The sequence below is a fragment of the Lepisosteus oculatus genome, chromosome 29, assembly GCF_040954835.1.
Source record: "Lepisosteus oculatus isolate fLepOcu1 chromosome 29, fLepOcu1.hap2, whole genome shotgun sequence".
NCBI classification, from domain to species: domain Eukaryota; kingdom Metazoa; phylum Chordata; class Actinopteri; order Semionotiformes; family Lepisosteidae; genus Lepisosteus; species Lepisosteus oculatus.
Genome location: NC_090724.1, coordinates 2,820,409 through 2,837,397, shown reverse-complemented (window position 1 = coordinate 2,837,397; position 16,989 = coordinate 2,820,409). Strand labels below are relative to the sequence as shown.

At 43.3% G+C, this 16,989-nt stretch overlaps 2 protein-coding genes across 2 annotated transcripts; one reads left to right on the top strand and one right to left on the bottom strand.

The window, feature by feature from the left end:
- Positions 1–933: 933 nt before the first annotated feature.
- Positions 934–4,480, bottom strand: smim7 (small integral membrane protein 7). Its single transcript, XM_006639929.3, has 5 exons — positions 4,375–4,480; positions 3,357–3,398; positions 2,806–2,858; positions 2,227–2,317; positions 934–1,767 (listed from the first exon to the last, which is right to left on the bottom strand). Exons 1-5 carry the CDS (start codon positions 4,398–4,400, stop codon positions 1,752–1,754), a joined length of 228 nt encoding a protein of 75 aa, XP_006639992.2. The 5' UTR covers positions 4,401–4,480; the 3' UTR covers positions 934–1,751.
- Positions 4,481–6,432: 1,952 nt separating this feature from the next.
- tmem38a (transmembrane protein 38A) lies at positions 6,433–16,713 on the top strand. Its single transcript, XM_006639792.3, has 6 exons — positions 6,433–6,957; positions 11,325–11,481; positions 13,122–13,306; positions 14,360–14,447; positions 15,166–15,283; positions 15,998–16,713. The coding sequence occupies exons 1-6, from the start codon at positions 6,834–6,836 to the stop codon at positions 16,214–16,216; spliced, it is 891 nt and encodes a 296-aa protein (XP_006639855.2). The 5' UTR covers positions 6,433–6,833; the 3' UTR covers positions 16,217–16,713.
- Positions 16,714–16,989: the final 276 nt, after the last annotated feature.

Sequence of the window (16,989 nt, the reverse complement as noted above, 5' to 3'; positions counted from 1 at the left end):
CAGGGACATAATACGTGGAACTGGGGTGGAAAAAAACAACAAGAAAAGCTACCTACAAAATGACCCAACAAAACACGAGCTGTTCTAGATAAAACGAAAAGTAAATGCAGAAATCTAATGTACGTTTTCCTATTGTTTCTGAAAACAAAAACAAATCTAGGAATTTCTCATATAGCATTTTTAAAAACAGAAGGATAATGCGTCAAACTAGGGAGGTCTTAGTGTTTTCTAATTTTCGTCCAACACGAGTAGTCAGTTAAACAATTGGCTTATTTTCTCATGCACATTCACGACATGCAGCTCTTATTGCTGTACGTATCTGTGTCGTACTTCTATTTGTTCTGAAACACAGTCCAACCTAAACATATGGGATTGCCTTATATCGTTTGGGAAGAACGCCCCCTGCTGGCTTCTCTATAACAAATGACTGCGGGTTAAAGCACTTCTATTTATGTTACACAGTACATAACAGTTTAAATACTTAAATTATCGGAATACCCACTGATAACCAACGACAAGGTCTTTATAAGGGTTATGGAGTACTGGTACTTGGCTCCATCAACAGGCCACTTTTCACCACACTGAACTGCACGTCATTTTAGAAAAAGGTAGAAGGAAATATTTGACAAATGCTTTTGAAAATTCAGATTAGGGTTTTTAAAATCCAAATAAATGCTATTTTATCAGATAAGGGTATGAAGTTAATGACATCAGTATACAAAGTTGGCCAGTTATAGTATAAAAACATAAAACAAAAATAAGGTGCATGTGATTAGAGAACCATAGGTCACATTCGGTACCCTAACAAATGACAAGATTTGAGAGCATATTTTGATTAATTTGAGTATTTCACATCTATACTGTAGTCAAGTTTTTCCTTCTAATTTTTCAACAAAAGTCAGCATACTTTAAAACAATAATGAGTCACAAATATAAGTCACAATGTACAGATTTATATTTACATAAACATGAGACAATAGAGGTTTAATAGAGATCATTGGGGATGAAGGGAGATTTGCATCATGATTATACAACCAATTAACTCAAAAAAGTTTACATTATAGGCTACAGATACAGATGTGTAAACAATACCCTAAGATTTGTTTCAGATATCTGGTCCCTTGATGTTCGCAATGCTTTAAGATAACTAAGTAGCCTGGTCTGTTCGATAACTAAATAATCATTGCTGTCTGCAAGGCGTGAGCCTGGCTACAGGGAACATGTGCTTTGAACAAACTACACACATGGGGATCTTGAATGGGCACACAAAGCTGGGAGCCGAGATATTAAGGAAGAAATAAAAAAGTGCCCCATGTTCACACCCCATGAAACCACAGCAAGCAGGCTTCAGGTGTAGCTGTGTAGAGACTGTGTGAGCCGAGCACAGCCATCTAACACTACAGAACTCCACCTTTCTCAAGTACTTACGTCTCAGGGCAAAAAGAGTGTTCCAGCTGGAAAGACTGGGACATGCTCACTTTTTTTAATCTGCATCACTGGAGAAGGTGAGCATTTGGCATTCAACATTGGGGAGGAAAAGACACTTCAAATTATAAAAATGGGGTACCAGAAGAGTAAACAGTGTAAGAATTCCAATTACATATATAAAGTGATGTGTGTAGCATTTAGAAAGCCCTTTAACTCTTATGACAAGTAGTCTTATACCCAGAAATGTTCATGTATAAAAAGTCTTGTGTGGGAGGTAATTCATGTAGGTATGGTTTTGTGCATCTTCTTGTTACAGCTCATCCTTACGATCCAAATAACCTGTGAAAAAAAAATAAAACAGGACCAAATTATTCTGAGCAGTAGCAGAGGTTACTCCACAAGAACCTGATCAGAAAAGGAGGAATATAGAACATGGCAACAATATTTTATACTGCTGGAGTAAAACAAGATAATATGTTCTCATTTACCTTTGTGTGCTACTAAATATATGCATGATAATTAAAATCATTCAAAGATTTTCAGAAAGGAAAAACACCACAGGTCAACTCAAAAATGTAAGAGGAGGAATTCTCCCTCAACATCTTGTATTTTAATTACTGTAATTGTTATTGTCAATAACTGTCTGAAAACCTGGTGAAAGAACTGAAAACTAACATCACATTCCTGTTCTTAAAACACATTCTCTGTACATTGCAATATGAGTAGTTAAAGTGTTTAAAGACAACAGTACACAGTTACACAGCAAAAACTGCCAATCACGGGAAAAACGGTACTTACAAGATCATGCAAAACATCATAAAAATGTTCCATAAGGCAATAAAGATCCGGAAATAGCGGAGACTCAAAAGAAACTCCCGGATGTTGTCTCCTTTAAAAACGAAAGAAAAAAATATGATGTCTTATTTCAGGTTAAACAGTGTAATATGTAGCATGCTGATAGCCATTGGAATGTTCTTCCTCACTTTGCACTGATGCTCTGATTGACACTCTCTTTTCCAACTGCTTGGCTGTAATGTAACTCTCTAAAAGCTATTAAAACCTCATAGAAACCAAACTAAATGGCCCATTTCATTATTCAGCTACATGCACTGCATGCAAGACAAGGTAGACTAGCTGCAAGAGCTGTGCATCTCAGAAATGAACCGTGCCGTGAGCGCCCCCCATTCAGTCAGATTCCACCCCATCCTAAAATTCTATATTGAACACTACATTTCTATACTGACCAGATAGGACTAACCAGCATTAATCTCTCAAATTTAACTTCCAGTGGGGAAATTGTATCATGTTGGCGCTACACCTACTACTGATACACATATCCAGAGGCAACAGAAAAGCAGACTGTTGATTTCTTGTTACCTGTTGTAGGGCCATGGGACTCATCTCCGAATGCTTGAGACTCTCTCTTCTTTCTGTGGCACAAGAGAAAATAGAATTTCAAACACTGGTTTGTTTAATGACATTGCAGACTCAGACACAATATTTTCTAGGACTTTATCTCCTTCATTTTGTAAGAAATGGGGGAAAAAAAAGTTCAAATCAGGTGAAGAGACCACAGAGATTGTCCACCTAACTGCTAATACTGTAGAACTGGATTAAATATCACTAGTAAACTGGTATTTTTACAATACTCCTATATTTTGGCCACTGCATTATTTGTTAATACAGGGGAAAGCCATAAGATTTTTCTTCAGGATCTTCTCCTTATAAGGCCAAGTCATCTTGAAATCATTTTAACATGGTTTGTTTTACTGCTGCATTAAATGCTATAGATACTTCAAAATTCTGGACTTCACTAAAGTGGAATTACCCATTAAAATGAGGACACTGTTAAAACCAGTTACCAGATGGTAAAAATGGCTCAACAGTAATTCTTCCACTAATAAAAATATTGCACAAACGTTACTTACAGTTTAAAATTTAGGACTGCTCCTGCATTCATGAGCAATGTCCTACAAGAAAAAAAAACAGCACCAGTTGTTATGACAAACCCATTGTTAGGAATATGCCCACAACAGTAGCGCTTTTTCTGATCATAGAGGAAGACCTTTCTAAAGAAATTCCTCTTAACCCACCCTCCTTTAAACCATAGCATGCAACAGAACTAGAGATAAACTGCGGAAAAAGTCTGACTGCAGACAAGAATAAAAGCTAACAATTAATTTCCCCCTGGCCTTTACCAATCATGGCCTCCTTCTAATAATCACCATCTAAGAAGTGGCTTCATTACTCTGCTATCCTCCCCAACTGAGAGCTGATGTGTGGTGAGTGCACTGGTGCGTCATCCAGGTGGGGGCTACACACTGGTAGAGTTGAAGGGGAGTCCCCATTACTTGTAGAGCGCTTTGAATGGAGTGCCCAGAAAGGCGCTATATAGGTGTGAGGAATTCTTATTACGTCAAACACCCAAACACAAAAGGGGTGTAACCTGTATGTGTCGGGAGGCTGTGACACTTTTCTAGTCTTTCAATGTTTCCATTTCAATGTGGTAACGAAGGCGGGTGACCAGCTGCGGATATCAAAATGTGTCGAATGAGACACTGATTACGAGTGATCCAAAACTGCTGCATGTCACTGCAACAGTAAACGTAATATATCATAGGCTTAAGCCTCCAACAATCCCTTCAAAAGCCATGTTGACTACAGCGACAGTACATACCGGAGCCTGTAGAGTACACGTCACTCTGTACAACAGAGCTTCTGTTGAACACTTCACTCTTTGCAAACTGAAACATGTCACAAAATAGCGTTTTAAAAAGTTATTTAAATACCTGCGAGGCAAATAGGAACCACGCTGTTAAAAATAAAATACTGACGTATAACTAAGCGATAGAAATGTTTTCCTCTAATAGCCTTCTGTGAAACTACATACCTTAAAGAAAACATCGAAAATCAATATAAACACAAAAAAAAGTGGCAAGTATTTACCCGAACAGCAATATATCGCCGATCATTTTCGTCCAGCTCACCAAGAAAACATCTACACCCAACCCCGGCTGCTGTGATTGATTTCCTGTGAACCAATAAACGCCGACTTTTCCATATATCGTCCAATTATTGTGGGGGGGGGAGGCGGGAGCATCGAGACCTTTCAGGTTTGCTTGAGAAACACAACTTCCTGGTTCAAAGCAGGAAAGCAGGAAGTGCTTGAAAACAGGAGAGCGCGGTGCATTTCGGAGACTGTAGTCTGCAACTTTGAATGGCTCGTAGTAATTGACTGAAGTGATTCGGAAGACATTAAAGTTGAACAAAGCATTTATTCGATCCATATCTTATATTAATGTATCTTATTATGCATTTGGATTGAATTTAAAATAGATCCTTGTTTTAAAGTTTAGTTTCTGGCCTGTGTATTATTGTTACAGCAAAGCTATCCTATTTAATTTATTTTTTCCCCATTCTAGATTGTGATCAATCCTGTTTCTAATCTCGCACTACATGGTATGTCGCGTTGGATAAAGGTGTCAGCTGACTAAAATAAAAACAAAAAGACAGAATGGAGCACTTGCACCAAAAGGACTTAACGGGCCCTTCTGACGTTTTCAAAACAGCGTGCTAGTGATTCTCGTCTTCCTCTTTCTGTCGCGTGGAATTTGTTCTTGGAAGCAGTTCCTTTCCCTCCCGGGGGATGCACTGGTATATTCACGGCAGATTCGTGCCTGCTCTTTTGTACGAGCAACACTTTCGCAGATCGATCCATTAGACTCCTATCTAAAACACGCCTCCGCCCGGTACTGCACCTCCACCTGGATTGTAATCCGTGGCCTGACGAGACGGGAGACAGGCTGGTGGAGATTTACTCGTCAGCTGTCGCGATCATGGCTGTAGGCTTCCTGTTTTGGGAACCTTTTACCGTCTTTCCCCCCAACTTAATCCTACCTGTTACTTGCCGAGAAGTCAGTTTCTATACACCCGAAGAAGGCCCCACGGCCGAAACCTGTTTCTTTTCTTCTCCTTTCAGCGGGGAATAAACCTTTACTTGTTCCTTTGCATTTCTATATACCTGCAAGGGCTCCTGGCCCCGTGATCCCCAGATAATTTGAAAATAGAACAGAATTTTAAAGTCGCTCTGAAACTGTAACGAATTAACATGTAAACAGTAAACCTGTGTCTAATAGTCTTATAATGGATCGATTCCACAATAGTCTAATATGCATTGGAAATAATTTCTCGACACCCACTACCTTTATTTGAAGAAGACACTGTAAAAATCTATAGAAGTCGTCATGAAGTCAGCCATGATTGATACCGACTAATGATTCTGGTAGGTTGTGGGATATGTGAGCATGGAATTTGCTTAACAAATGATTCAAAAACAAAAGAGTCGTTCTCCAAGTGATTTGCATCGTAAACGGCGCGTAACGAACTACCTAGAACCATTGTCACTTGAACTTGTGGGTGCGTTGAATTAAAGATCAATTAAACGGTCAGTGCTTAAAAACCAAATTAACGTCTTTTTCAACCTACAAGATGCCACCCTTGAGTTTTCAGGATTGTATTTTTCTGCGTCCACAAGTGTTTATTTTAATCGCTTTTCTACAGCTCGACACGAGTCGATTCTTGTCGATTCCATCAGGCAGGGTGAACTTCATCGCTGCGTGCCAAGCGCGGTAGCAGAATCAGCTGAGCCTTGTCACGGACACCAGTGAGGACGGTGGAGAACTCCCTTAAGGTGTCTTTTATTTTCAGCTTTGATCTTCTTGTGTATACCACTACACAGGATCAAAAATGTTTCATGTAGACAGCTATGAAGCTTAATCAAGGCTAATCGAGAGGTTAAATATGTTGAAAGAGTGTTGAAAACGAGCCATGTTAAATAATGGTTGTCTATCCGGGTGTGGGTTACACAACGCCTCGAATTCAAGCAGAGCACCTTAATACATAATCCCCGTGCAAGAACAGCATTGTCTCCCAGATCTGTCGTGCGCCGAGGCTGTAGCGCACACTTGGCGAGAGAATGAGAAGCCACCCTCAGCACCGCGGTTTCTCCTTCTCAGTGGACAGCGGAAGGCTCCACATGGCTCGGTATCCAAACGCAGGACCAGCGGTGAAAACCCGCGCACTGAGCTCGCCTTGCAGCGGGGACCAGAGCTGAACCGGTCACCCACGCTGCAAATAATATTCAGCGCGCTTGGTCGCGGAGGTGGGACTGCTTGTACCCGGAGAGTGACGTCATGCGACTGGGGCTGCCGAGACCCTTGAAGCAATTTCTACAGACGGGCAGACTGAAGCTGTATTAATAGCCGAGCTCGGGTGAAAGACTTTTTACTCGTGGAAACCGGGGGCTACGCAGCGGGTCACAGACTGGGGGGGAACCGCCATCTGATTTACAAAATTTAAAAAATAGACAACGCGACTGTTACACATCTCTTCGTATTTGTTAAAATATGGAAGTGCTAGGCGCTCTAAACGTGGGCGAAGTTGCCCAGTATTTTGCAAAAATGTCCATGTTTCCAGTATTTGATCTTGCTTATTATATAGTATCCATACTCTACCTCAAATACGAACCAGGTCAGTAACATCTTTTAATAATGTCTTCTGCTGCTCGTGTGCGTGTGTATGTGACAGATAACATCTTTACTAACTTCAATAACTTTCTTCCGGGTCGTCACTTGGGGTGTTATTATTTTGGAATGTATGCGGAGGATTCTTTCTAAAGTGAACTTGCATTTAATGATAGATATTCAAATACATATACTGTATTTACATATCGTAAGATATGCGTATATGTATTACAGGCGCACTGCTTTGCAGTGAAGGCAGGGCAACGGAATAAAGCATTTTATAACTAATATCTACCTTAATTGATAGATTCAAATGATTAAACTTAGCCTTTTTGTTGAAAAAACAAAAAATAATCCAGTAAAAATAAAAATCGTTTGAGTTCGTTTGTTAGTTAATTGCATGCATGGTAAAGGGATTGCTGAAAATTACAATTAAATCATTTTTTTACAATAAGAAATAACTGCCAAGCCAACCAAAATCAATGACCAAATAACTTGTGCCTGAAAACACAAAAAAAGACAACCCTGCATGCCCTTTTGTCGGTGAGGGAATTCGCATTCTAGATCGTAATTTTACGTGAATTAAAGTACTTTTTCGAAGCAGTCCTATTGAAATCGGATAGAGGCACAGCGCATTCCTAGGCTCTAGTGACAGAACGTGCAATAAATAGAATTTCCTTAAATAGAGGCACCCAGGAAGCTCGCGCGGCCCAAAGTTCAGACCGCCAGAGACGCTTCTTCTTGTTCAGTCTCTAGTAAGATGTAAAAGTTTTTTACTCCCCGTGTCGCGTTCCTTAGCGTCTGGCGAGCTTGTGAAACCCCGTGCTGGCTCAGAAATGAACATAACCGACAAATCCAGCGCGCTTTCCTTGGCCAAAGAGGTCAGCGTGGAAAGCCAGGTCAGACTAATAACCCTGTGAAATCCTGCCGAGGCGCGCTTCAGTGTCCTCTGAGCGAGAGGGCATTCGTGCAGTTTAATTCTCATGAGCGCCTATCCGCAGCAGGAGAATAGCTCGCAAATAACCTATAGACGAAAATAACCTTTAGACGTCCTGTACGTTTCTATAGATAACTGGGACAAACAGGAACCTTGAGGTTATTTTCAGAAGGTGTTCTGCAATAGATGTGAAATGGTTTTGTCTAGTCGCTTCCATTACGCTATTGAAGTGTTCTTGACGATGATCAGTCAGTGGCTAGTTAATAAAGGCAATCTTCATTAACATATCTTCACTCTGCAAGTATTTTGCAAAGTCAGAAACGTAATTGAATCAGACATCTAGAGCTCAGGGAAGAGATGCCAAGAAAAGTAACAGGTTAAATGAAACTCAGGGGAGTTGACACACCAGATATCTCCTGTTTCTAATATTGCTACACAATAAACAGCACTTTTCCTAAGAGTTATTCTAATTAAAGAATAATTATTTTCTTCCGTTTCTGAAATCCGCACAACAGTTGCGTTCTCAGTTTTAACTCATAAGAAATCTTAGAACTGAATGGTTTAGCCTGTATTACATAAAATATCACAACAGGAAAAACAGTTAATCTTTTACACGGCTGTCAGTCCGTGTATAGATTGCAGGAACTGTGAGAAGTGGTATCCACACACATGCAAGTGCACACTTAATTCTGTCCTGGTTAAGTGAGCAACACAGACAACACATTAAGATTGGTTTGTATTAGGTTGTTCAGTTTTCTTTTGTGACTGAACTTCCTCTGGGTTGCACTACAAATAACTCTGAAATAGGCTGCTTTTGGTGAAAGAACACCCCATTGGCTATGCTGTGTTTTCAGTGGCTGCTGATTGTAATGGAAGTGACCCTGCAGATCTTGTCAATGTTGGTAATGAGCTCTGAAGGACCACAACCATTGGTTTAATCTTGTACTGTTCATTAAAGGGGAAAATTGGATAATGATATTTCAGAGGTTAAGTCAGTATATTGACATAAGAACCCCTTTGTGCTTCACAGTGGCTTCATAGCTGATGTGATTTTATATTATTGTAGCAAAAGCAAAGAGAACCAAGGTCCCTTGCTTCATAGATAAATATACCTTTAACTCTTCAGCCCCTTCACTAGCCCAGAAGAGCTCGTGTTTTCAGTCAGTAAGCATCAGAGGAGAAAAAAAACAAAATCTGCAACTCAGTGAGACATACCCCTGTGTTTTGGACGCAAAACCCTTAGAATAATCCCAGGAACATTTTACTGTACATGCTAGTGGCCCGCATGCCACAGCTCACTCACTGCTGGAAATCCAATGAATGAGATTAGTTGGGTGTGAAGGGTCAAAGGTTATAGGCTATCCTGATTGGCCATGAGGCCAGGCAGCCAGCGTGCGGCTTATTTTTAGACCACATTTCAGGGTATCGCTTTCAGATAAACTGCAGGGTAATCATTACTTCTGCTGCCGACATGACAGCACCTGTTTGTGTGGATCTCTGCAGCTTAAGAGACTCGGAGAGCCTCAGACCCAAAACAAGTAATATGGTGACTCACAGTTCCTTATTTTCTGTCTGCAACGCAAGACAAAGATCGGAGGGGCCCACGTAGAAGCAATGATCATTTATTGCAATAAAACCTTTGGTACATGTGAGGCCATTGACAATCTAACCTTTAACAAGTGTTTCAGTTACATTTCAGTGCCAAACTAAGATCAAATAAAGATAGTTTACTTCAGATTGTTTTTCTTTCCACTGCTTAACTGTTTGTGCAATTAGCTAAAATTCAGAAGATTGCTGCAGATAATCATTCTTCCAAGAAGGAGATAAAGGCAATCACTCTGCGACTCACAACCGGCAACACACTGGAGCTCAGCAGGTGTGAGGCTGGCCAGTACCTGGATGGGAGACCTCCTGGGAAAGCTAAGGCTGCTGCTGGAAGAGGTGCGAGTGGTACCAGGGGGCGCTCACTCTGTGGTCTGTGTGGTTCCTAATGGCCCAGTACAGAGAAGGGGACATACTGTAAAAAAAGAAAGACACTTTCCTTCAGATGAGATGTGTAAGCAAGGTCCTGGCTCTGTGGTTATTAAAAGTCCTGAGGTGTGTCTCAAAAAGAGAAGGGGTGTTATCTCAGTGTCCCAAATTTTCCCCTGGCCTTTACCAATCGTGGCCTCCTAATAATCCCCATTTCTGAACTGGCTTCATCACTCTGCTCTCCTCCCCACGGAGAGCTGGTGTGTGGGGAGCGGACTGGTGCTCTTTGGCTGCTGTCGCATCATCCAGGTGGGGCTGCACATGGTGGAGGTAGAGAAAAGTCCCCATTACCTGTATAGCTCTTTGAGTGGAGTGTCCAGAGAAGTGCTGTAGAAATGTAAGGACTTATTATCATAATATATAGTCCAGCGAGCAGGAAGACAGTTCAACAGCTCCTGTTTTCTGCTCTTGGTGCAACTCATTTATTCTATGAAGTTTTTATTTCTGGTATCTGTGGCCACCTAGAATTCTCACAGGACAGGGTGGAGGCTGCAAAGATTAACAAACGTCCTCCCTTTGTTAGCTTTACCTAAGGCTGTGCCATGAAGTGTGACTACACAATCCAGGGGCAGGATCACCCCCTTTGTCCTTTATGTTTGCCTTGCATATCACCATCGCAATCAGCTGTTTGCATATTAACAGACTGCCTCATGACATCCTATCCTTGCTCATACAAATGTTCTGGGCAGCTACTGTATTTTTGCACTCTCCTCCAGGTCCATAATTTGCTATGATGGGTAAAGGCCAGGGGGAAATGTGGCCAGGAAGCCGGGATAACACCCTTATTTTTTTCTAGAAACACCCTGGGATTTTTAATGACCACAGAGAGTCAGGACCTCGGCTTTACGTCTCATCCGAAGGACGGTGCCTGTTTACAATACAGTGTCCCCGTCACTATACTGGGGCGTTAGGACCCACACAGACCACAGGGTGAGCGACCCCCTGCTGGCCCCACTAAAACCACTTCCAGCAGCAACCTTAGTTTTTCCCAGGAGGTCCCCCGTCCAGGTACTGACCAGGCTCACATCGGCTGAGCTTCAGTGGGCTGCAGTTGTGAGCTGCACTGCCCAACACTGGGCACAAACCCACAGCCCTGAGATCACGAGTCTCATGCCCTACTGGCCGAGCTAGCCAGAAACCGTAACCGGCAGTATTCCCTGCCAGCAAGCAGGAAGAGGCCAAGTTTCGTATTTTCAGAAGCTGACAATAGAAGTTTGAAATTTTTTAGGGAAGATCACTTTCAGGATGCTGTAATCAATGCATCTGAGAGGTGTGGCGGCAAGTTGATCATGCTAAAGATCCATGTGCTAGGCGATTAAGTCCTGTCTGCCATTTTGTCCAGCCTGAGAAGACAATACGACTCAGGCAGTGCAGCTTCAGTGCAGCCCCTGTTTCTTCACTCCCAGGCTCTGTGGAGGTGTCCCGCCGAAGCCCAGTGGCCTCCTGGCTCTGTGCTATGCTGTACTGCTTCGGGAGCTACATCCTCGCAGACATCATGCTAGGAGACTCTCCCATCGATTACTTCAACAACAACAGCCACATTCTGCTGGCCACAGCCGTCTGGTAAGTTCACAGGGGGACGAGCAGAAAGAGATTTACTACTAAGCTACTCTCTGAAGGAAACAGCAAACTGCCTTCTATCAGTCACTTTTTAAAAGTGAGATTTCCTGTTGGTTTTAAACATGATCAGGGTGAGACAGTGCTGTGCTGGGGTTCTGGGTTCAGTTCCAGACCTGGGGTCCTATCTATGTGAAGTTTGCATGTTCTCCTTGTGTTTGCATGGGTTTCCTCTGGGTGCTCTGGTTTCCTCCCTCAGTCCAAAGACATCCTGGGAGGTTAATTGTTTTCTGGGAAAACTGGGCCAGGTATGAGTGAGTGTGTCTGTGTGTGCCCTGTAATAGACTGGCATCCCGTGCAGGGTGTACTCTGCCTTGTGCCCATTGCGTGCCTGGGCAAGCGTCATCTCCCATGTGATGCTGAATAACAGGTTAGAAAATAGATAGATGGATTAAACATGGTTATTTTTCAACAAATGGTTTTTAACAAATGGGATACAATGAGAATGTTATGTCTATATTTACAAAATCTGTCTAATAGAGATTGAGGTGGATTCATGCTTTTTTACGTACATTCCATTCCGGCTAATGAATATAAACATGAGCTCACTATGAGAGCCAAGCGAGATTTTGGGAAATTTAGCTCCAGTTACACTCATTATAACTAGAACTTTGGTCGGTTTTACACTCTTCCAAAAAAAACTAAATAAATCTTAGGCAGATTGGCAAGAACTCCTGCCACAGACTGTTCATGCAGAAGAATGGATATAGAAGATATATAAGGCAATAGATTCAGGAATCAAACCTTACAAGGAATTACAGTTCCAAACAAAACTGCTTCCTTTCCACAGCCCTTGAGAGAATTATGAAGTGACAGACGTGTAACGGTTTTCCTTTACACTCACTGTAAGACTTCGATTGACTTCTGTCCTAGACGCTGTAGGCACGTCTATTTAATCTGAGGGGCATTGTTAGTTCTGTGTTTTAGTTTGCATTTGAGCTTTTTGGATTTTCTGTATAACAATTCCAACAGGATGTGGCACAGTATTACTGCGTTAAACTCTAGGCTTAATTCTGAGTTTGATTTCAATTAATGTGATTTTTTCAACTACATGTAGTAGACACAGATTAGTGCAAAGTGCAAAGTATAATCTGTATGCAAATGAAGGCATATTAGTCACTAGCAAGCAACATCTACATTTTTCCATGATTGAAAAAATATTGCTGGATTGATTTTGAAACACAGTCAGATAGATCATATTAACATGATCTGAGCTGGAACTGATAGGCACTCAGGTAAATGAAACCAATTTTAATATTGCCGTGAGTATTGGGTGGAATTGATAAACCACAGCACCTGGAACAAAACCTACTCTAACATGGGGAGAGCATACAAACTCCACACAGACAGGTCTGAGATTGAACCCGGGGCCCATGAGGCGGTAACGTGGACCGCTGCCCCACTGTGCCGCCCCCAGGACAGAAAGAACAAGATGAGCATCATAACCCTTGAGAGCAGTCTAGTCACATACTCACAACAGGGAAGACTGCAACCCTTCTGACACGCACCAGGGCACTGCAGCGGGCCGCGGCGTGGGAGAGACGCCAAGCTGTGCCAGTAACCTCTGCTTTTCCCTCTTCCGCAAGGTACCTCATTTTCTTTTGCCCCCTCAACCTGTTCTACAAATGTGTGGCTTTCCTCCCAGTCAAGATGATCCTGGTGGCGCTGAAGGAGGTGGTCCGCGTGAGGAAGATCGCCGCCGGGGTCCACCATGCCCACCACGCCTACCACCACGGCTATTTCATCATGGTCATCACCGGCTACGTCAAAGGTGGGCGTCTTTCCCATGGTACTGTGCCTCGACGGAGGCAGTTTTAATCAGATGAATGATCCGGGGTCTTGGGTCTTTCAATACAGCCTGTGGCACGTCTCAGGAAGGCTGTGCTGGCCTAGCTCGGCAAATCAGCTTCAGTCAGATCTCCCACACAAGTACTTTGTGCTTGACGATGCTATGCTGCAGCACTTCAATTTTATTATTAATGTCATGTTTTGGGAGGCCTTGCGAAGTGGTTGTTGGTGCTGTTGCCTCACAGCTCTTGGGTCCTGGGTTTTAATCCCAGCTGGGGCACCATGTGTGTGGAGTTTGCGTGTTCTTCTCAGGACATTGACACCCTGTCTTGTTTGATCGGCTATTACAAAGTGTCCATTTCTCCTTGGTCCTTCCAAGGACTGGAATCCTGTCGGGGGCAAGAGTGGTCTTGTGTTCTCAGCCCTGCTTTGCGACCTTCACCTTGAACAGCACCTTTGCCATGATGGTGAATTCAGGACCTTCTGAATTAAATCTCTCTTTGTGTCTTTTTTAATCCTCGAGATTTGGTTGAAGTGTGACACAAGAAAGGCTATAAAAAAGTGGAGGCCATTCAGCCTGTCCTGCCTTTTTTTTTTGCAATCTTACTCTTGCAAGAAGCTCATACGGTGGTTTCTTGAAGGGTCCCTGAGATTCGGGTGCTACCAGAGTACTGGGTTGCTTTGTTCCAGACGCCTTCAGCTCTTGGTGTAAAGATGGTTTGGACTTTCAGTCCCAGATGTATGTGCACTTAATTGGTTTCAACGTATAGCTTGAAATACTCCTCCGAAACTCCTACGTTCGAGTACGAAGAGGTTCAGCAACTTTGATTGCTGTCAGGAGGTTTCTGTATTGTGTACATTTCTGTAACAATTTGTCTGGGATGTATCGTCCATATAGAAGAAATGGCATATGTTTTAATATATATTTCTGAATCATCATTACACAATTTCTTGCATCTTTTTTAGTTGCAGATAGACTCTAGCCAAGCAAGCACGCATCAGAAGTTTTCTCTTTTCTGCTTGTACCTTACAACAGGCTCTGGAGTGGCTCTCATGGCCAACTTTGAGCAGCTGATCCGTGGCGTGTGGAGACCTGAGACCAATGAGATCATGCACATGTCATTGTAAGTTAGTCGCCATCATCACTCTCTTTGCTGGTTGATGGGCTTTCGCTAAACCTGCTTAGCAGTTGGGGTTTCTCCCAGTGATTCAGTAAATAATGTATATTAGTCACACTGAAAGAACGAACCACTTCAACGTAACCCAGTGTGATTTAAAATAAACAAAGGATCCAACAATGCTACATCTTGCAATCTTATGTTGCAAAACAAGCACGCAGTTGTGTTGGAGCAGCACTGGGACTCCATGTTACTGAGCTGTATTGATAGATTATCACAGTACAGTTGCAAACCGAGGAAGGTAGAGGGTTGAAGACCTTTGTGATTCTAGGGGGCGCTCACCCTGTAAAATAGGCATCGTCCTTCGGATGAAATGTAAAACCGAGGTCATCTCAGGGCACTTCTTGAGAAGAGTAGGAGTGCTAACCCTGTGTCCTGGCCACATTTCCACCTGGCCTTTACCAGTTACCAGAGAGCTGGTGTGCGGAGAGCATGCTGGCGGACTCCGCACCATCCAGATGGGGCTGCTGATGGTGGTGGAGGAGGGAGTCCCTGTTACCTGTAAAGCACTTTCAGTGGAGTGGAGAGTCCAGAAAAGCGCTACTGTGCACAAGGCTTTATTTCCCTTATTTCCAGAGGGATTTAAACACAGTGTGATCGGTCGGCTGTGGAAGTCAGTGTCAGTGCTGCCATGGCTGACGCTCCTCTGTCTTGTGCTCCTCAGCCCCACCAAAGCCAGCTTGTATGGAGCGATTCTCTTCACCATGCAGGAGGCCCACTGGCTCCCCGTCTCCAAGAGCACCCTCATCTGCCTCTTCACGCTCTTCATGGCCACCTCCAAGGTACCTGCTTATCTTCCTCTTCCTCTTGGGGCTGAGGGACACCCATCTCTGCCCATTAGAAACACAAAGACGGCCTCAAGGCCTCCAGGGGTCCAAACGATTAGGTTGCGTCTCAGAGAATTCATCAGTGTTCAGGCAGCTGGCAGGTAGGTGCATTGTCACGGGGTAAAAATCATCCATTAACCTCGTGCTGATGTTCGAATTCGGCTCCTCTGTTGCTACAAAGCATTCTCTGCACGAAGCAGAAGTGGTGAACAGCACTGTGCTTGAAAGCTTCAGCCACAACGTCTTTTACCACGTTCACCTACGCACATAGGTACTGATTTTTAAATGAATTTTGCTTAAAGCAAGATGAAAAACTTAAAGAAATAAAGAACATTAAAGTCTAAACTATTTAGACTCTAGTCATTTTGAGTCAATTTAGGCACTATCAGTGTTCGAATCTGTGGAACAGATTAGATAAAAACAAAGCAAAACCACTACCAAAGAATGCATTTCTGTATATTTGAACATTGTATGTACACCACCGCCTCTCCTCTTGTGTTGCAGGAGTTCACCACCGCCTCTCCTCTTGTGTTGCAGGAGTTCACCACCGCCTCTCCTCTTGTGTTGCAGGAGTTCACCACCGCCTCTCCCCTTGTGTTGCAGGAGTTCACCACCGCCTCTCCTCTTGTGTTACAGTAGTTCACCACCGCCTCTCCTCTTGTGTTACAGGTGTTCATGACTGCCACTCACTCCCACGGTTCTCCTTTTGCCCTGCTGGAGTCCCTGACCTGCCCCGTGCTGTTTGGCTCACCAGCGGGAGGCGCAGAGCACCGTGACGGTCACGACGCCTCTCACCACCCTGCTGCAGTGCCCCCCGCCCCTGCCGCCAAAAGCAGGGAGGAGCTCAACGAGGGCACGCGCAAGAGGAAAGCCAAGAAAGCCGAGTAGAAGCGAGCTCGATGGCAAAATGAAGACAACACCTGCTTCCCTCCCAAGATAAGCTGGCGGTGACCCGCACGGAACATGGGTGAAGTTTAACTGAAAGATGCACAGTACCATTTCCTGTGGGGGTGCTTCCTGTGCAAACACCCCTACTGCTGCTTACAGATGTCGTCATTAACAAGTATTGGATTGTAAATAGCTCAAAGGGAAAGAAATCGCACCCCACACTGTGGAGTGGCCTATCGTGAGTCTCTTGAATGCTTAAAATGCCTAGTGCCAATTTATTTTGGGAGATTTACATACATCTCTGTGTTCAGTGAGCCATTTTCAGTAGCGCTGCCTTTGGAACATGGTAGCCTGGTTGTAATAGAGGTACCTCTGATCTCCGTTGTAAGGCCATGCACAGCAAGCCCCCAGCCACTGTACTGCCATTCTGTCACCCTTTTCATTGTTGCACAACCTTCCATTTATAATAACAGTCATTATTAAACAGTTGTTTGTAACAGTGTGCGATTTTTGTGATTTTTTTTTTCCTGCAGCTCAAGCTGTGCAACTTGTCATGATAATGACAATTTGCAAAAACTGCAGCTGACTGGACACGCAGCCAAATCCCACCAGAGTCAAATCCCGCCAGTGTACCCACAGACCCGCTCAAGACAGGCAGATTTGAGGCTGGGATTTTATATTCCCCAATCCAAGTCCCAGTTCTAATAGAGCCCATTTAGACAGTAAACGCATGAGGCACTTAAACGTCTTTAGTCCTGCTAGTAACTGGCCTT